General features: G+C 40.3%; 1 protein-coding gene across 1 annotated transcript; it reads left to right on the plus strand.

Annotated features, from left to right (window-relative positions):
- Positions 1-982: 982 nt before the first annotated feature.
- Positions 983-12,379, plus strand: mfn1b (mitofusin 1b). The gene is made up of 18 exons (XM_083970446.1): positions 983-1,105; positions 1,593-1,750; positions 1,931-2,066; positions 2,501-2,663; positions 3,639-3,763; positions 3,941-4,049; positions 5,077-5,184; positions 5,283-5,436; positions 5,606-5,673; positions 6,770-6,891; positions 7,252-7,378; positions 8,216-8,320; positions 8,424-8,526; positions 9,352-9,578; positions 9,974-10,153; positions 10,264-10,460; positions 10,841-10,975; positions 11,304-12,379. The coding sequence occupies exons 2-18, from the start codon at positions 1,603-1,605 to the stop codon at positions 11,371-11,373; spliced, it is 2,277 nt and encodes a 758-aa protein (XP_083826572.1). The 5' UTR covers positions 983-1,105; positions 1,593-1,602; the 3' UTR covers positions 11,374-12,379.
- Positions 12,380-14,587: the final 2,208 nt, after the last annotated feature.

Here is a 14,587-nt window from a genome sequence, read left to right on the forward strand (position 1 = left end):
TCTCCGCCCCCCTGTCACAGTGAAACGCTGTTATTTTGTCAGTAACTACAGTTAGTCTGGACGGAAGCAGGAAGTGTGTTTCAAAATAAAATCTAAAAGAAATGGAGGCGCCAGAAAGGCACTGAAAGCCAATTAAACTGTGTGGTAATTGAGTAAGCCTCTAAATGTCTGATTTTACTTCTGACATCAACCAGGCAGTAAAGTTAAAAAGAGCTTTATTCTACATTTTCTGTATGAAGACAATGCTGCTTAATTTTGAGTAGTAGCCTACAGTAGGCCTAATTATCTTTTTAATGTTTTCATTTTACTTTTCCACCCAAACTATTTGATAAAAAAAAAAAAACTGTAATAATAATAAAAAGTGCCCAGTGTGGAATCAATACAGCATCAAAAGATGAAAATAACACTTCATGACTGGCCTAAATCAACCATTGGAGTTCTGGGTGAAGTTAACATTTAGGCTACTGCATGTGTCCATTGGAATGGTCATAACATATTTATTTCTGCCTCTGGTTCAATTTTAACCCTGTGATTTGTTGTATGCAGAGCTTAATAATTTCCGAACACAAATGCTGGGTATTCAATTTGTTTTTCTTACTAAGCTGTTGAAATCAGTTGAGTGTAATAGAAAAACTATCAATTAGTCAAACTAAACAGCTGTTGTAATTGAATTTTATTTGACCTTAAAAATACAATAACAGTGGCCATTATTATTTTAGAGTTTAATACTCCTAAAATCCAAATCACACACAGAGGTGAATCAGTTGAACAAAAAAGAAAAGAAAAGATAACGACCACGGATATTTAAAACATATGCAAGTCACTAGTCAGCATGAACCAAATTCAAATCTTATACTCACATTCAAATGTTTGTCCTTGGCGGCACGTTGTGAAACGGCTTTTATTTTGAAATCTGTACCGGAAGTGCTTGTACTCCCGTCTGCAGCAGCTTGACACTTTGGTGCCATTAAAGGATACAAACAGAAGGTTAGCCAAGCTGACAGCAAGTAATCTATCAACAGAGAAGGGGATTCGGTGTTTGGCCACGGCGGCTCGGTGTTTGTTTGTGTTATGAGAAGAGGACACTGGCTGTGTCAAGACTGTGGTGAGGAAATAACACCGCTATTTATTTACACACGCTGCTAATGCTAATGCTGCTACCGCGGAGCCGCTTCACATAACATTAGTTAGCTGCGTTACGTTAGCCTCTTCAGCAACACCATGCGTCCGCTCGATTAACCTCGGGAACATTTTGTATTATCACGAGTAGTTGATAAAATACAAACATATGCATCTTTTCTTATGTATTACAATCAGATAGTGTGTGTTATTCTCGTGTGTTGCGTCTTATTTACCGTTACATAACGATGCTAATGCACTAAACTCGTCACTCAGCTCAGCTGTATTTTTAAAAGTTGCTTTAACAAGTTGTACAACTGCAGTTTATATCCTAAAATACAAGTCACCCAGCTTGATGCATACGATGTTATTTATATTGATACAATACCATACTATGTCTGCAATGTAAACTATATTGCTGATGTGCACTGACATAACATGTCTTTGCCCTTTTTGACCCCCTCTGTCCTCAGATCGAGCACCATGGCTGCAGCCCCTCCACTCAGACGGACAGACTCAGCTCGGGGGGAGTTCTCCCCTCTGAAGCATTTTGTTGTAGCCAAGAAGAAGATAAGTGATGTGTTTGATCAACTACTAAACTACGTGAAGGAGACTTCAGACTTTGTAGAAGGTGAGAGGGTTTGATTGTCTGATCAAATCAGTAGGTAAATGTTTGATTTACCAGAAAATTATGACACTATCAGGATTGTAACACTTGACAGCAGCAGTGTCCTTGTAGTAATGTCAGCTGTGTGGATGGTGAAAGGAGGTGTTGTGTTTCTCTGATGTGTTTTGACTGTTGGGTCAACAGAAACCTGTGGGAATAAAGCGCTGGAGAACATCGCCAGTCTGGATCAAAAGCTGGAGATTCAGTCGTATGCTGACAAACTGGCCATCATCAAGGAGGTGCTCGCCCGCAGACACATGAAAGTGGCCTTCTTTGGCAGGTAAATACATCTACAGTATACACACAAAATATTGTCTTTTCTGCTTTTCCATTGTGATTCCCGAGGTCAAAGTCTTTTTTTTTTAAAGAGCTGCCTTTATAGATATTGTGCATGTGTTAGTCAGTCTAGTCCCTCCAAATGTGATTCATGTGGCAGCTATGCTTTCACTTTTACTTTGACAGTGAGAGGGCGCGTCTGAGAAAGAACCTGAGAGGTCATCGTCGTGTTAAATACAGCAATGAGTCAAAGAGTCAGTGTAGGAAGTAAATTGCAGTGAGAAGATTTTACCGGTACTTTCCTCCGTTTGTAGCTGCTCTGTTGTGTTTCTCTGACTGTTACCTGCCTAAGGCTAGTTCATTTGTTCATACGTTGTTGAAAACAAATGGGTATGGTGTCTCCATGTGTACTCAATGACTGTTTTTGAATGTTTTTAGGACCAGTAATGGTAAAAGCACGGTGGTCAATGCGATGCTGAGGGACCGCGTGCTGCCCAGTGGTATCGGCCACACAACAAACTGCTTCCTGAGTGTGGAGGGCACAGACGGTGACAAGGCTTACCTCAAGACAGAGGGCTCAGATGAGGAAAAGAGCATCAAGGTCAGTTCTTACATTGTTTTGCATGGAAAGTTTGCTTAATTTTCATTTCTGCCTTTTTTTTTCACATACACTGTTTACACTTGTCACACTTGTGTTAGTGTGGTTAGGGATAAGGTTTAACACACACACAAGAATGCCATGCTGCCATGTCCACTAATCAGACCATCTGTTGGCTTTAATCAGTTTTCACCTAATGACACAGATACTGTATGTGCTGTCACACATCCAGTGTTCCTCCTAAGTTTTGACAGAGACTACAGTTAAAATGGCAGAGGCATTGTTGTCAAGTTTTTCTTTTTTCTATTGTTGTCTTTAAATGGGTCACGTGGCTGAGGATACAAAGCGATTAGGTTTCTTCCTCACCAAGATAACAGAGACAAGTGTGTATTGTTTTGATTCCTCAACAGGTTGCATTAAAAGGTTTAGGATTTTTTATGTTATATATAGATTTATGTTTGAGAAAGAATACAGTAAACATGTGTTAATTGGGAAAATGCTACCTACTGACAGACAGCTATGAACTGTGACAGGTATGCAGGATGTTTTCCACGGTGTCAGGTGTCTGAAATGAAAACCTTTCTCTCTTCACTGTAAAGCTCTGACCTGAATGGAGTTAACAGAGCAGAATCAGTTTAATCAGTTTCTTTGTCTGTGGTTTGCTATTGTCCTCTTGTGCTTTCTCAATATTGCATCATATCAGTGAGTCTACACATGGGTTTTCTAGTGATATGAACTTGTGCATGTCTTATACATTTTTAAGGTGTCATAAAAACAAAATGGGAAAATTAAAAGACGTTTTTTTTTTTTGAAAAAACATTTGCCTAATTGAAAAATAAAATAAACGTAATGTTGATTTAATTGGAAATTCATTATCTCAAGAGTAATGCTACATTAATAGTTGCAAAAAGCTTTTAGGTAAAAAGGTAAAAAAAAAAAAAAAGAAATGACCTTAGTCTGTTTACAACCTCTCTGCAGACTGTAAACCAGCTGGCACACGCCCTCCACATGGATGAGAGTCTGGATGCCGGCTGTCTTGTACGTGTCTTCTGGCCAAAGACCAAGTGTGCTCTGCTTCGAGACGACCTGGTGCTTGTAGACAGGTAACAGGATATGTTAATCAGGTCTGGATATACAACATCCAAAATGTAAATCTTACACTTTCCAGGTCTTTAAAAATGTTGGTTAAAAACAAAAAAAAAGTCAAGTACTGTGTACAGGAACTCAGTCCAGATGGGCATGTGCATCTTAACATTTGACTTTTGTCTTCCCCTCATTAGCCCAGGGACAGATGTCACGTCACAGCTGGACAGCTGGATTGACAAGTTTTGTCTGGATGCTGACGTCTTCGTGCTGGTGGCCAACTCTGAATCCACACTGATGAACACGGTAATGTCTCGAAGCTCATGTTCAGCCAATTTCATGTGAAATTCACATTATATACTGGTATTTAGATTAGTTCATTGTTGTCTCTCTGCAACAGGGATTGAACAATAATGCCGATGTCACGGTTGCAGTTTAATATGGTTGTTTTTTGTGGTTGTTTGAGGTTGGTGTCCTTACCACAAAAGTTTCCGTCTATTTGAGTTGTATTTATCTTCCATTTTATTTGATCTTTTGTTTTTATTTGTGGTTTATATATACATTTGGAAGACGATTTCCCATGTATTTCCCATTGTGTGGTGGTCAAATAAGTGTGAGTGGTTTGAAGAGATCCATACTTCACATTTATCAACTACTGTCCACTATTTATGATAGTTCAGTAATTGGACAACTTAAATTTTCATAACCAACAACAATTACTAGGAAAGTAAGTTTTCCATCATGTCAGTCACATATACTAAGTGACCAGTGTGGATGTTTTCTGTGCTGAGCTGATTATAGAGCAGAGAATGTGGCTGCCTGTGTTTATATCCAGCAGTACACAGGCCCCGCTCTTGTTTCTGTCCGCTCAGCCATTCAAGCAATGTGAAGCCGTGGCGGGTGCACAGTCAATCACAGAGCTCCTTAACCCAGCAGCAGCTCTTAAAGAGAACGAAAACACACGCTCTACCCAGGGCTATTCAATGGAAATAAACCAAGGCATTATGCAAATAAGAATGGTCAAGTGGAAAAAATGTGTCATGTGTCCGTGGGAGTCAGAATCTGGTCTGGGTGTGCGAACCATGAAACCACAAACATGGATAAAATGAATGTCTCTGGATGTGGATACAACCAGACACCACATATACAGTACATACATCTAATGTGGGCACTGAATTTGAATAAGAACATTAATTTTCACCAAATGGAAAAAAAAATGCACATGTTAAAGACAGAAATTGAAAATGTAATTGTTAAATTATTTTTTCCCCCCTCCGTACATTAACATGATTAACATCTTGTATCCTTCTCTCTTAACTCGCCCACCTTCTAGGAAAAGCACTTTTTTCACAAGGTGAATGAGCGTCTGTCAAAGCCGAACATCTTCATCCTCAACAACCGCTGGGACGCCTCGGCAAATGAACCAGAGTACATGGACGACGTGAGTGGACCTTCTGTATCCGTCTCGAGTCTGAAAGAAAAGCGGTTTGTGTTGTTGTTTCAAAATACTGTAGGTGACAGTGTGGCCTCTCTCTGCAGGTGAGGAAGCAGCACACGGACCGCTGCGTCAACTTTCTGGTAGATGAGTTGAAGGTTGTGGACCGGGATCAGGCGCCCAACCGCATATTCTTTGTCTCTGCCAAAGAGGTCCTCAACTCCCGCATGCAGCGCGCACAGGGCATGCCCGAAACAGGTGAGGAAAAACACAACAGAAAGATGATGCACAATCTGTATAAAACAACAACAACAAAGGACTACACTGATTAAATTGGAGACAAGAATAAAGAAGGATAAAGATTGTACAGTTATTGCTGCTTCAGTACTTTTCATTGTATATATAATGTGTTCATTTTATCCAATAGGTGGAGCTCTGGCTGAGGGCTTTCAGGAGAGACTGAAGGAGTTTCAGTGCTTTGAGAGGAGGTTTGAGGTGTGTGTTGTGTGTGCGCATGCGTGCGTGTCCTCTCCATGTCTTCCAATAATGAAGCAAAATCTCTCTCCTTTCTCAATACCAAAAGGATTGAGCAATCATTTACTATATGTTTGAGTTCACACTAATACTGTGTGTTTGCTACCAGATCAACATATCAACAGCTACAGACTGAGGTGTGTTTGATTTTAAGTCAAAAATGGTTTCTGACATGCTCAGGTGCCTGATGAAGGTGGTACTGTGAGTTTGTCAGAGCATCTGCTCAGAAGAATAGCAACCAGAGTCACTTCAAATGGTGACCAGACATAACCTGATCACATACTTACTGTTTAGTTTTCACCACAAAACAACCACATAATTACGGGCCAGCGCCCTCAAAGCCATCTAGACCAACCACTGTGCCTTTTCCATCAACCTGCGTCTTCATTGCTGAAGTCTAGATTCACTTGGGCGAGGACATCTGTTTGGTTTTGTTCCACTTTTTTTGTCGTGTGAACAATATTGATTGTTTCTCTTCATTTTTGTGTTTCCGTGTTTCGTTGTATCCTGTTCATATGTTTTGATTTTAAATAGGAGGAATTGAATTAGCCCTTGATTACACCTAAACCTATCAATAACAACATCACATTGCCAGATGACTGATAATGTAGATCACAAGGAGTTGAAATGACAACACACAAGTTGTTAGTTTGGTATTTAACATTAACATTAACCCTTTTAACATACCTCGAACATGGTTAATACAAATCAATAGGATATTTCCACTTTTAAATGTGACAGATTGTTTTATTTTATGTTGTTCTTTGTACTTATTTCATATGTTTTTTTATGATTTCATTGTACCTGGCCTCACCCACACATTACTGTGACTTTATAAAACGGGGGCTGTGGGACGGAAGATGCACACACTGCTGCTGTCATTTTCACATCTGAGTTTCCATTTCTTTTCTTCTCCTGAGTTCAAAGTAGCAGGTGTACATCTTGTCCTCTTGTTTTTATTTCGTCCCTGGTTGGGGGTCGCGGATCCGTGCACCCCTATCCAGCAGCAGCAGCCCCCGATAACCGTCACAGTAACTTGTGTGTTATGGCCTCGCAGGAGTGTATCTCGCAGTCAGCAGTGAAAACAAAGTTTGAGCAGCACACTATCAGGGCCAAGCAGATCACAGAAAAAGTCCAGAGCATCATGGACGCCATCAACATCGAGGCGGCAGAGAAGAGGTGAGTATGTTGCTCCGTACGTTTCTGTCTCTTCCTACTTTTGTAGTTGAGTTTCTTGTACCATTGAAATCTGATGTTACTGATATTGTCTTATTTTGTCGATGCCTTGAAGGGCTTATTGAGGTAAACTATGAAGCTGCTGAGAAAATGAATATGATGGTTTGGGACACGATCTTAAGTTGGACATATGGTGATAGATTAAGACGATGTAAGGTTAAATTAAAATACTACACTGTGCGTGATTCTCACTCTCTTTCCACTGTTCTACATGTTTATATTGACCAGTTCCTGTTTGATAAGTCATTCAGCTGCTGGTTTGCATGTGTGACATTATGTCCTGTCGGTGGGGTGGGGCTTCAGAGTGGCAGCGCTGGAGGACAGAGAGTATCAGATGGACCGGCTGGAGTTTGTCAAGAATCAGCTCAACCTGCTGATCGAAGAGGTCAAGAAAAAGATCAAAAGCATAAGCGAAGAGGTGGAGTCAAAGGTAAAGTGCATGACGACCCCTGTTTATAAGAGTCCCCCCACCCCTGCGGCTTTGTGCTCATCTCTGATCGGTGTTACAGATAATATTTATTAGCACCTGTTGACGTCAAAATGTGAGTTCACCAACAGTACTTAAATGAAGAATAGAATATATATACAGCTCTGTAAAAAAATAAGAGACCACTTTCACAAATGTTTCTTAAAAGCATCTCTACATGTATGACAGTCATTCTTTTCTTTTCTTTTTTAAATACCAACACAAACACAACTCATTCTACTTAATGAGACACTGATGAGGTCATCACCTGAACCACATCTGATTTTATATATATAGGAGGAAGATTATAAAAACCACTGCTGGGATTAAACATTGACATTATCCCACAAAAACTGATTTATAAACTCTTCCTGAGTTAAAATATTCTTGCTGTGTTGTTTAGGAATAAATATGAACATGTTTTCTTTGCATTATTATTATTATTATTATTATTATTATTATTATTATTCAAGGTCTGAAAAGACTTGATTTTGGGAGAAATGTTGTCAGTAGTTGATAGAATAAAACAAAAAAAAAATTTAATTTTACTCAAACACACACCTATAAATAGTAAAACCAGAGAAACTGATCATTTTGGGAGTGGTCTCTTAATTTTTTCCAGAGCTGTATGTATATACTGTATATGACAGGTGTCTGGCCACCACAAATAAATCAATGTATGGGAAGCAATTTGTTGACTAAAATGTTAAAGCTGACATACTCTCATAGTCAATGTTATTGATTATGGCGAGGGCCTGAAGCTCTGTAGGAAACGAATGCCTCTGACTGTGACTTATCCAGGTGTCCGGTGCCATGGGGGAGGAGATCTGCCGTCTCCACGTAATAGTGGATGAGTTTCAATCTGATTTCCACCCCTCGCCTCATGTCCTCAAGATCTACAAGTCGGTAAGTCAAGAAACTTGTACTGAGCAATAATTTCAAAAGGTGCACTGGATTATCAGACAACAGGTGAATCATCTTCGTTAACCGCTGTGGCTGGTGTTTGCAGGAGCTGCTTTCTCACGTGGAGGAGGGAATGGGCAAGAACCTGGCGTACCGCTGCTCTGACGCTGTCAACGCTTCTGTTCAGACCTCTCAGAGTTACATGATAGGTAATCTAACTGTAACATGTGCAAAAACTACTGGACCATTTACTCTGTTATTTTTTAGTACTGCTGTCTATTTTAGTTCTATCCCAGAGCAAATCAGCTCATTAATTCCTGCTAGTATCCTGGCCTGTGGGACATAAGATGGAAATAGATAAGATAAGAAGGAAATCATACTTTGCATAGAAAGTGAGCTCAGTCCAGATTTACCAGCCCACCATTGTTTTTCTCCTCTCAGTCCCTCTGGTGCTAAACTTAGTTTGAACCTTTTGGACACTCAGGCTATGATCTGTAACACCCAGCTCACTGCTATATTTACCCTCCTCACTGAATGCCATCATCTCGTGCCACATTATGTTACAAATGCGTCACTGTGGTCAGGCACGCACGCAAGCTGTGCTCAGTGGCAGTGATGTTGAAAAGGTGTTAATGTGCCCTCTGATGAAATGGCTTCAGGTGCTGTTACATAATTGTGGTATGATGATGGTTTTTTTTTTAATCCCTTAAGGAGAGAGGGGATGAGAGAAGGGATATCAAAATTTGATTTAGCCTTTTGTTTTTGCTACACAGACCACAATGATAATATTGTTTTTGTCACCTTGTGTTGTTGTTTTCTGCCCCCTAGTGCCCAGAAAAATAATGTCCTAAAATATCTTTATGTGCAGAAAAAAATTACCTCAAGTGAAAGGTACTAATGTTGAAAAACAGTTGCTTAAAATGTTTATATTTTCCATTGTGCATAAAATACAAATACAAGCTGAGCCTCTGGTGGTCCTGTGAGTGCTGTTGGTTCCTTATGTAACTCTCATTCTCCGTGTTTCCTCTCCGCAGAGAGCATGCTCCCTTTGCTTCCCTCCTCGGTTAAAAACCAAGTCAACATGCTGGTGCCCATCAGAAAGTTCGACCTGAGTTACGACCTGAACTGCACCACAATCTGCAGCGACTTCCAGGAGAACATCGAGTTTCAGTTTTCGATGGGCTGGACGTCGTTGGTCCACCGCTTCCTGGGATCCGACAACGCACAGCGGGCACTCAGACTGGTGGACCAGAAACTCCAGGTGGGAACCGGAGAGACAGTTAGAAGATTTGGTGATGTTGCAGGACCAGTCTCACTTAAAGGGATAGTTCAACATTTTGGCAAATTGGCCCATTGCCATAATCCCTATAGTTTTAGGAGTAGGTTCGTTACCTTTAATTGTCAGTGCAAGCTATTTTTAGAACGGCGGAGCAGAGCTGCAAGCTGCTCAGAGCTACACTACGGAGGCTCATGGGATTTTTCGGTTTCCCTCATCCCGAACCTACTCCTAAAACTATAGGGGTTATGGCAATGGGCCAATTTACCAAAATGTTGAACTATCCCTTTAATAATGTGATGGTTCTGGCCTGTTTTTTTTTTTTAACATCCAATGAGTGAATATCAGATGTTTAATCAACTCATCTTGTCATTTCTCAGGCCTCTCGACCAGCGCTGCCTCTGGCCCGCACGCCCTCCTCAGGACCTCCCTCCACCGTAGCTCAACCCAACCACGAGACGGCTCTCATGACACAGGAGGACGTGATGGTAGCCATGGCAACCAACGTGGCTGCCCTCACCTCTCGCACTTCAATGAGCGTTATCGTCGTTGGAGGAGTGGTATGTTGTTTCCATACCTGGGGGTTTACATGTTGGCACTGAGGAACGGCCATGGTGATGGCGCAAACCCAGCCTCCCGTTCCAACATCTGTCTGCGTTTGTTTTTTAAGGTGTGGAAAACGGTCGGCTGGAGGCTAATTGCCCTGTCGGCCTCGATGTACGGCTTGTTGTACCTGTACGAGAGACTCACCTGGACCACAAAAGCCAAGGAGCGAGCTCTGAAGCGACAGTTTGTGGACTATGCCTCCGACAAGCTGCAGCTCATCGTCAGCTTCACCAGCAGCAACTGCAGCCACCAGGTCCAACAGTAAGTCCTGATGCCATTTATGCTATTAGATAGTGGAACAAACTGGGCATGAAAAGTGTTGTGTACTCTATACAAGGAGTGTGACTATGACGGTAAGTAAGATGATAAATGTTGCTCATGTGAAGTTGATTTTCTGGCATTTTCAAACTGTGTTAATCCCGTAACATGCAACGCACCAAACGCTCATTTCTCTGCACCCTCATTTTCCCTCTGTGGTATTTAAGGTACTGCCAAAGACCCGACTCCCCATAACGTTCCTAATTTACACACAAACACACGCAGAGCCGTGCCCCACCCTCCCGGGGGCCCCACCCAGCTTTCCCCTCTGTAGCCGGGCTAAATAAATAAGCAATGCGACGCTGTGCCCTCTGTGTTGCCAGGGAGATGGCGACGACCTTTGCTCGGCTATGTCAGCAGGTGGACCAGACGCAGAAAGACCTGGAGGCAGAAATCCGCCGACTGACAGCCAAGATAGATCAGCTGGAGACCGTCCAGAACTGCTCCAAGAGCCTGCGGTTTGTCCAGCTCCTTTTCTTATTGAGGGCAACACTGAAGGGTGGAGAAGTGGGGGAGGGGGGTGACTGTCTGCCTGGAAAGATCAAGACTAGAGAAAAATAAATATACTAGATGATAAAAAATGATCCTATAAGAACAGTTGTCAAATTGTCTTAAGATGTTGTGCCTGCATTTTTTGAAGATATCATTGAGCAGCTCCTCATGTTTTCATGAAACATAGAATAAATCTGGAATTAAATTACAATAAATTAGGAAGCAAAATGTTTCCATGACCAGTGCTTTGGATGAAGTTGGTCCAAATTTGACACCTCTTTGTTTCCTGCACAGACATAAAGCCACAGCACTGGAGAAGCAGCTGGAGGCGTTCACAAGCCAGTACCTGCAGCCTCAGCAGTGATGGTTCTCCTCTTCATCGCTCCACACTCCACTGTTTCACATAGAGCCAGTCATTCCTCACTTTTGGCGCCTCATCATCGCCATCGTCCACACTGCACCACGGTTTCTGTGTGGGCAATAGTGCTGAAGACATGAGTCGGTTTCAATCAAACAGAGATTATATTTATTTTCTCTTTTTTTTGTCACATCAAATCAATTTGAAAACAGTTTTCTGGTAACTTTTAAAGGATATTTGTTTTGTATTTTGTTTTATTTTTTTTGTAGATTTGTCTTTTGTAGATTGATTTATCAAAAAAAAAAAAAAGAGAGAGATTCATGAATAATGAAAACAATCTTTAGTTTCACTTTTACTGGACAGAGTGAAGACATGATAGAGTTTTCCCCTCCTACTCCTCCTCCTCCTCCTCGTCCTCCACAGCCAGCAAGGTGCTTCAGGTGCTTGATTTACAGCAGAACGAACTATAAAACAAAACTGCCTGTCAGAAAAACCTGGGACTCATGAGTGCGTGTAGACGCTCCACAAAGAGGTGATAGAAGCTCGGTCGGCGTGAGCGGCTGCATACCGGTCGGGTGCTATATTTTGACACTAACGTGCTTCTAACTGTGAATATGCCTTTTCTGACTAACTTTTGTGGAGCAAATTAAGTTGATGTCTGTAAAATTGTACATTTGTCTCTGTTCAGGCACATGATCTACTGTATTGTAGCAACAGAAAATAAATATATTTAATAATGAAATGAAACAGATTTGTTTTCTGAAGTAGAGTGACAGTAAAGTAAATTCACTGAGAGGAATTGTTTTTGAGGCATGTCTTTAAAATGCTGTAGGTTCATGTTATATTTTCTAATAACTCAAACTGTATAGATACAAGACTTTGGATAATCCTCATATTTTATAATACCCTATTTTATTTATACCCCATTAGACTTGCCGATTACACGATTCTGCACTGTGTAAAGTTTTCCTCTTTTTTGTTGAATGTGTGTTGAAATACCTCCAGATTTGCCTGACTGTATTAAATCTGCCACAATCTGAAAACCAATTTTTGGTGTTCATCTGAGATAATTTACCACCAGTGGTAAACCAGTGGAGCTTTTTACTTCTAGAGCAACATTTGTTTTTTTTGTTTTGTTTTTTTTTTACAAATGAGGACCACACACAGGAACATGAACAATGCCAGATTTTAAAATATTTTTTTTTTAATCAGTTCAGATTTACAAGAATTGATAACACAGGTAATTTTATCTTGTGGCCTCTTTGTCCAAAGTACTAGTGTGTGTCAGGGGTGGGGGCAAAAAATCTATACAGCATAGTATTGCAGTAACTAGTGTGGCAATATTGAATCGGTGCACAGGTGCCAAGAATCAATATGTGAATTGAAAATAATTTAAGTTTTTAGTTCTAGAATACTTTTGGAGCATAATTTGCAGTTGCAAAAATGTAATAAATTAAAATGTATCACAGTAAGTTATTGCAATGCTCAGATATATCTTAATGTTCAAAATCACAAAATATCATATTAAGACTTAAGTTTTTGACTTTTCATTCTCATGCACAACTAAACTAACGGCCTGTTAAAATAAAATCAAGACAGGTTTCATATTCTTGGTTAAAAGCATTTTTTTTTATTGGTTACAATAACTCATGGCAACATATCAGTATCACCAAGCCACTGTACAAATACAAAAAAAAGGTCTGGTGTGAAAAAGACTATAAAAATTATTCCATAACAAGTGATTATAATTTCACACAATAGCACTGTAAGAGAATTATCATGGCACCAAGTCCCTGGTCTTTACTGGCTTAAAACATAAAACAATAAATTAAACAAAATTAAAAAAAAAAAAAAAAAAAGTCAGAACAGTAGGTTGTAGAGTCAAAGGGCAGTGCATTATTTTGTGATGGTGCTGTGGTTATGTGATGCAACCAATTCAAGTGGTGCAGTGTAGAAATATGTTTTCTGTCCTCCAGTGGTGACTGTTTATCGGACAAAACATTTTTTTTATATTCAAATGTTAAATTTGAGGTTCATGCAAATACAGTCTTCAAAGTAACTGCCTGAATTTGTGTCACATTTGCTCCAGAAGTTGGATGTTGGCACCGTGGATGATGTTGGGACAAAATTGCCTTTACTACTACTCAAAATATGTCACAGATTTAGTTTCTGGTGCCTCAGACCTTGAATGCATCATAAATTGATATATTGTAACACCAGAGAAGCTGACCCAACAGCTCCATATCAGTTCATTGGTATCAACTGGGGGAGACTGCAGGTAAATACAACAGTAATGTTAAAATAAAATGAAGTCAAGCACCGTTTTTGATTTATGAGTCTATCGCACTATGTAGATGAATGAACTGCACAGGCACGTAGAAGTGTTAAACTTACTATTCCAGGTTCCAGCTGCTAATTTTGCTGAATAACACACAGTGAGGAAATGGCTGCCTGCTGAATATCACTGTCAGTAATAGCCTACTGACAATCCCCTTTTTTCACCTGGTAAGGGCAATGGTGTATTTCTTTTTTTTTCAATTTCACACAGTTCATGATGGTGTATTTAAGTGAAAACAATGTCAGTCAATTGGCATTGTTTGACATAATGGGAAATGGCTCATGTCTTCGGGCGGAGGTGAAAAATGAGACAACCGAGTCGGCTAGTTTTGTTTAGCTTAGCTTAGTGGGAAGACCGAAAACTGAGGGAATAGCTTGCAAAAACTACATACATGATCTAGATCTCACTAATTAAAATGTTATTATTAGACATTAAACTGAATCTGATTGTTTATTATGTAGGCTATAAGAATTAAGGGTAAAAGAGGTCATTTGTCAATTTAACGGGCGGGGGATCGTCATGAACTGATCACCAGGCAACCAATGGAGATTCCTGCTGCTCGTCAAGGTCAAGGCCACTGTTTTAACTTAGTATTTCCATAATGGGCTACTTCTTCTTTAATAGGTTCATATCTGAATTTAATTAATTGGGCAAGCTCTTATGATTTAAGCTGTTACTACCTACAAAACGTCACCTCAGAGGTTCTCTTGGCCGGCAGGGGAGGCAGTCATTCATAGCACATGGAGATGGTCAGCTACCATACTTAACGTAACATTACCCTGAAAGTCCCTGTAGGCTAAAATGTCACATTTTACATACAAGAGTCTTGTGAATCTCTTTATCCAACAGCCTGAACATTTCCCAACATGTCAAACTCTCCCT

The sequence above is a fragment of the Trachurus trachurus genome (genome assembly GCF_905171665.1).
Source record: "Trachurus trachurus genome assembly, chromosome: 4".
Lineage (NCBI taxonomy): Eukaryota > Metazoa > Chordata > Actinopteri > Carangiformes > Carangidae > Trachurus > Trachurus trachurus.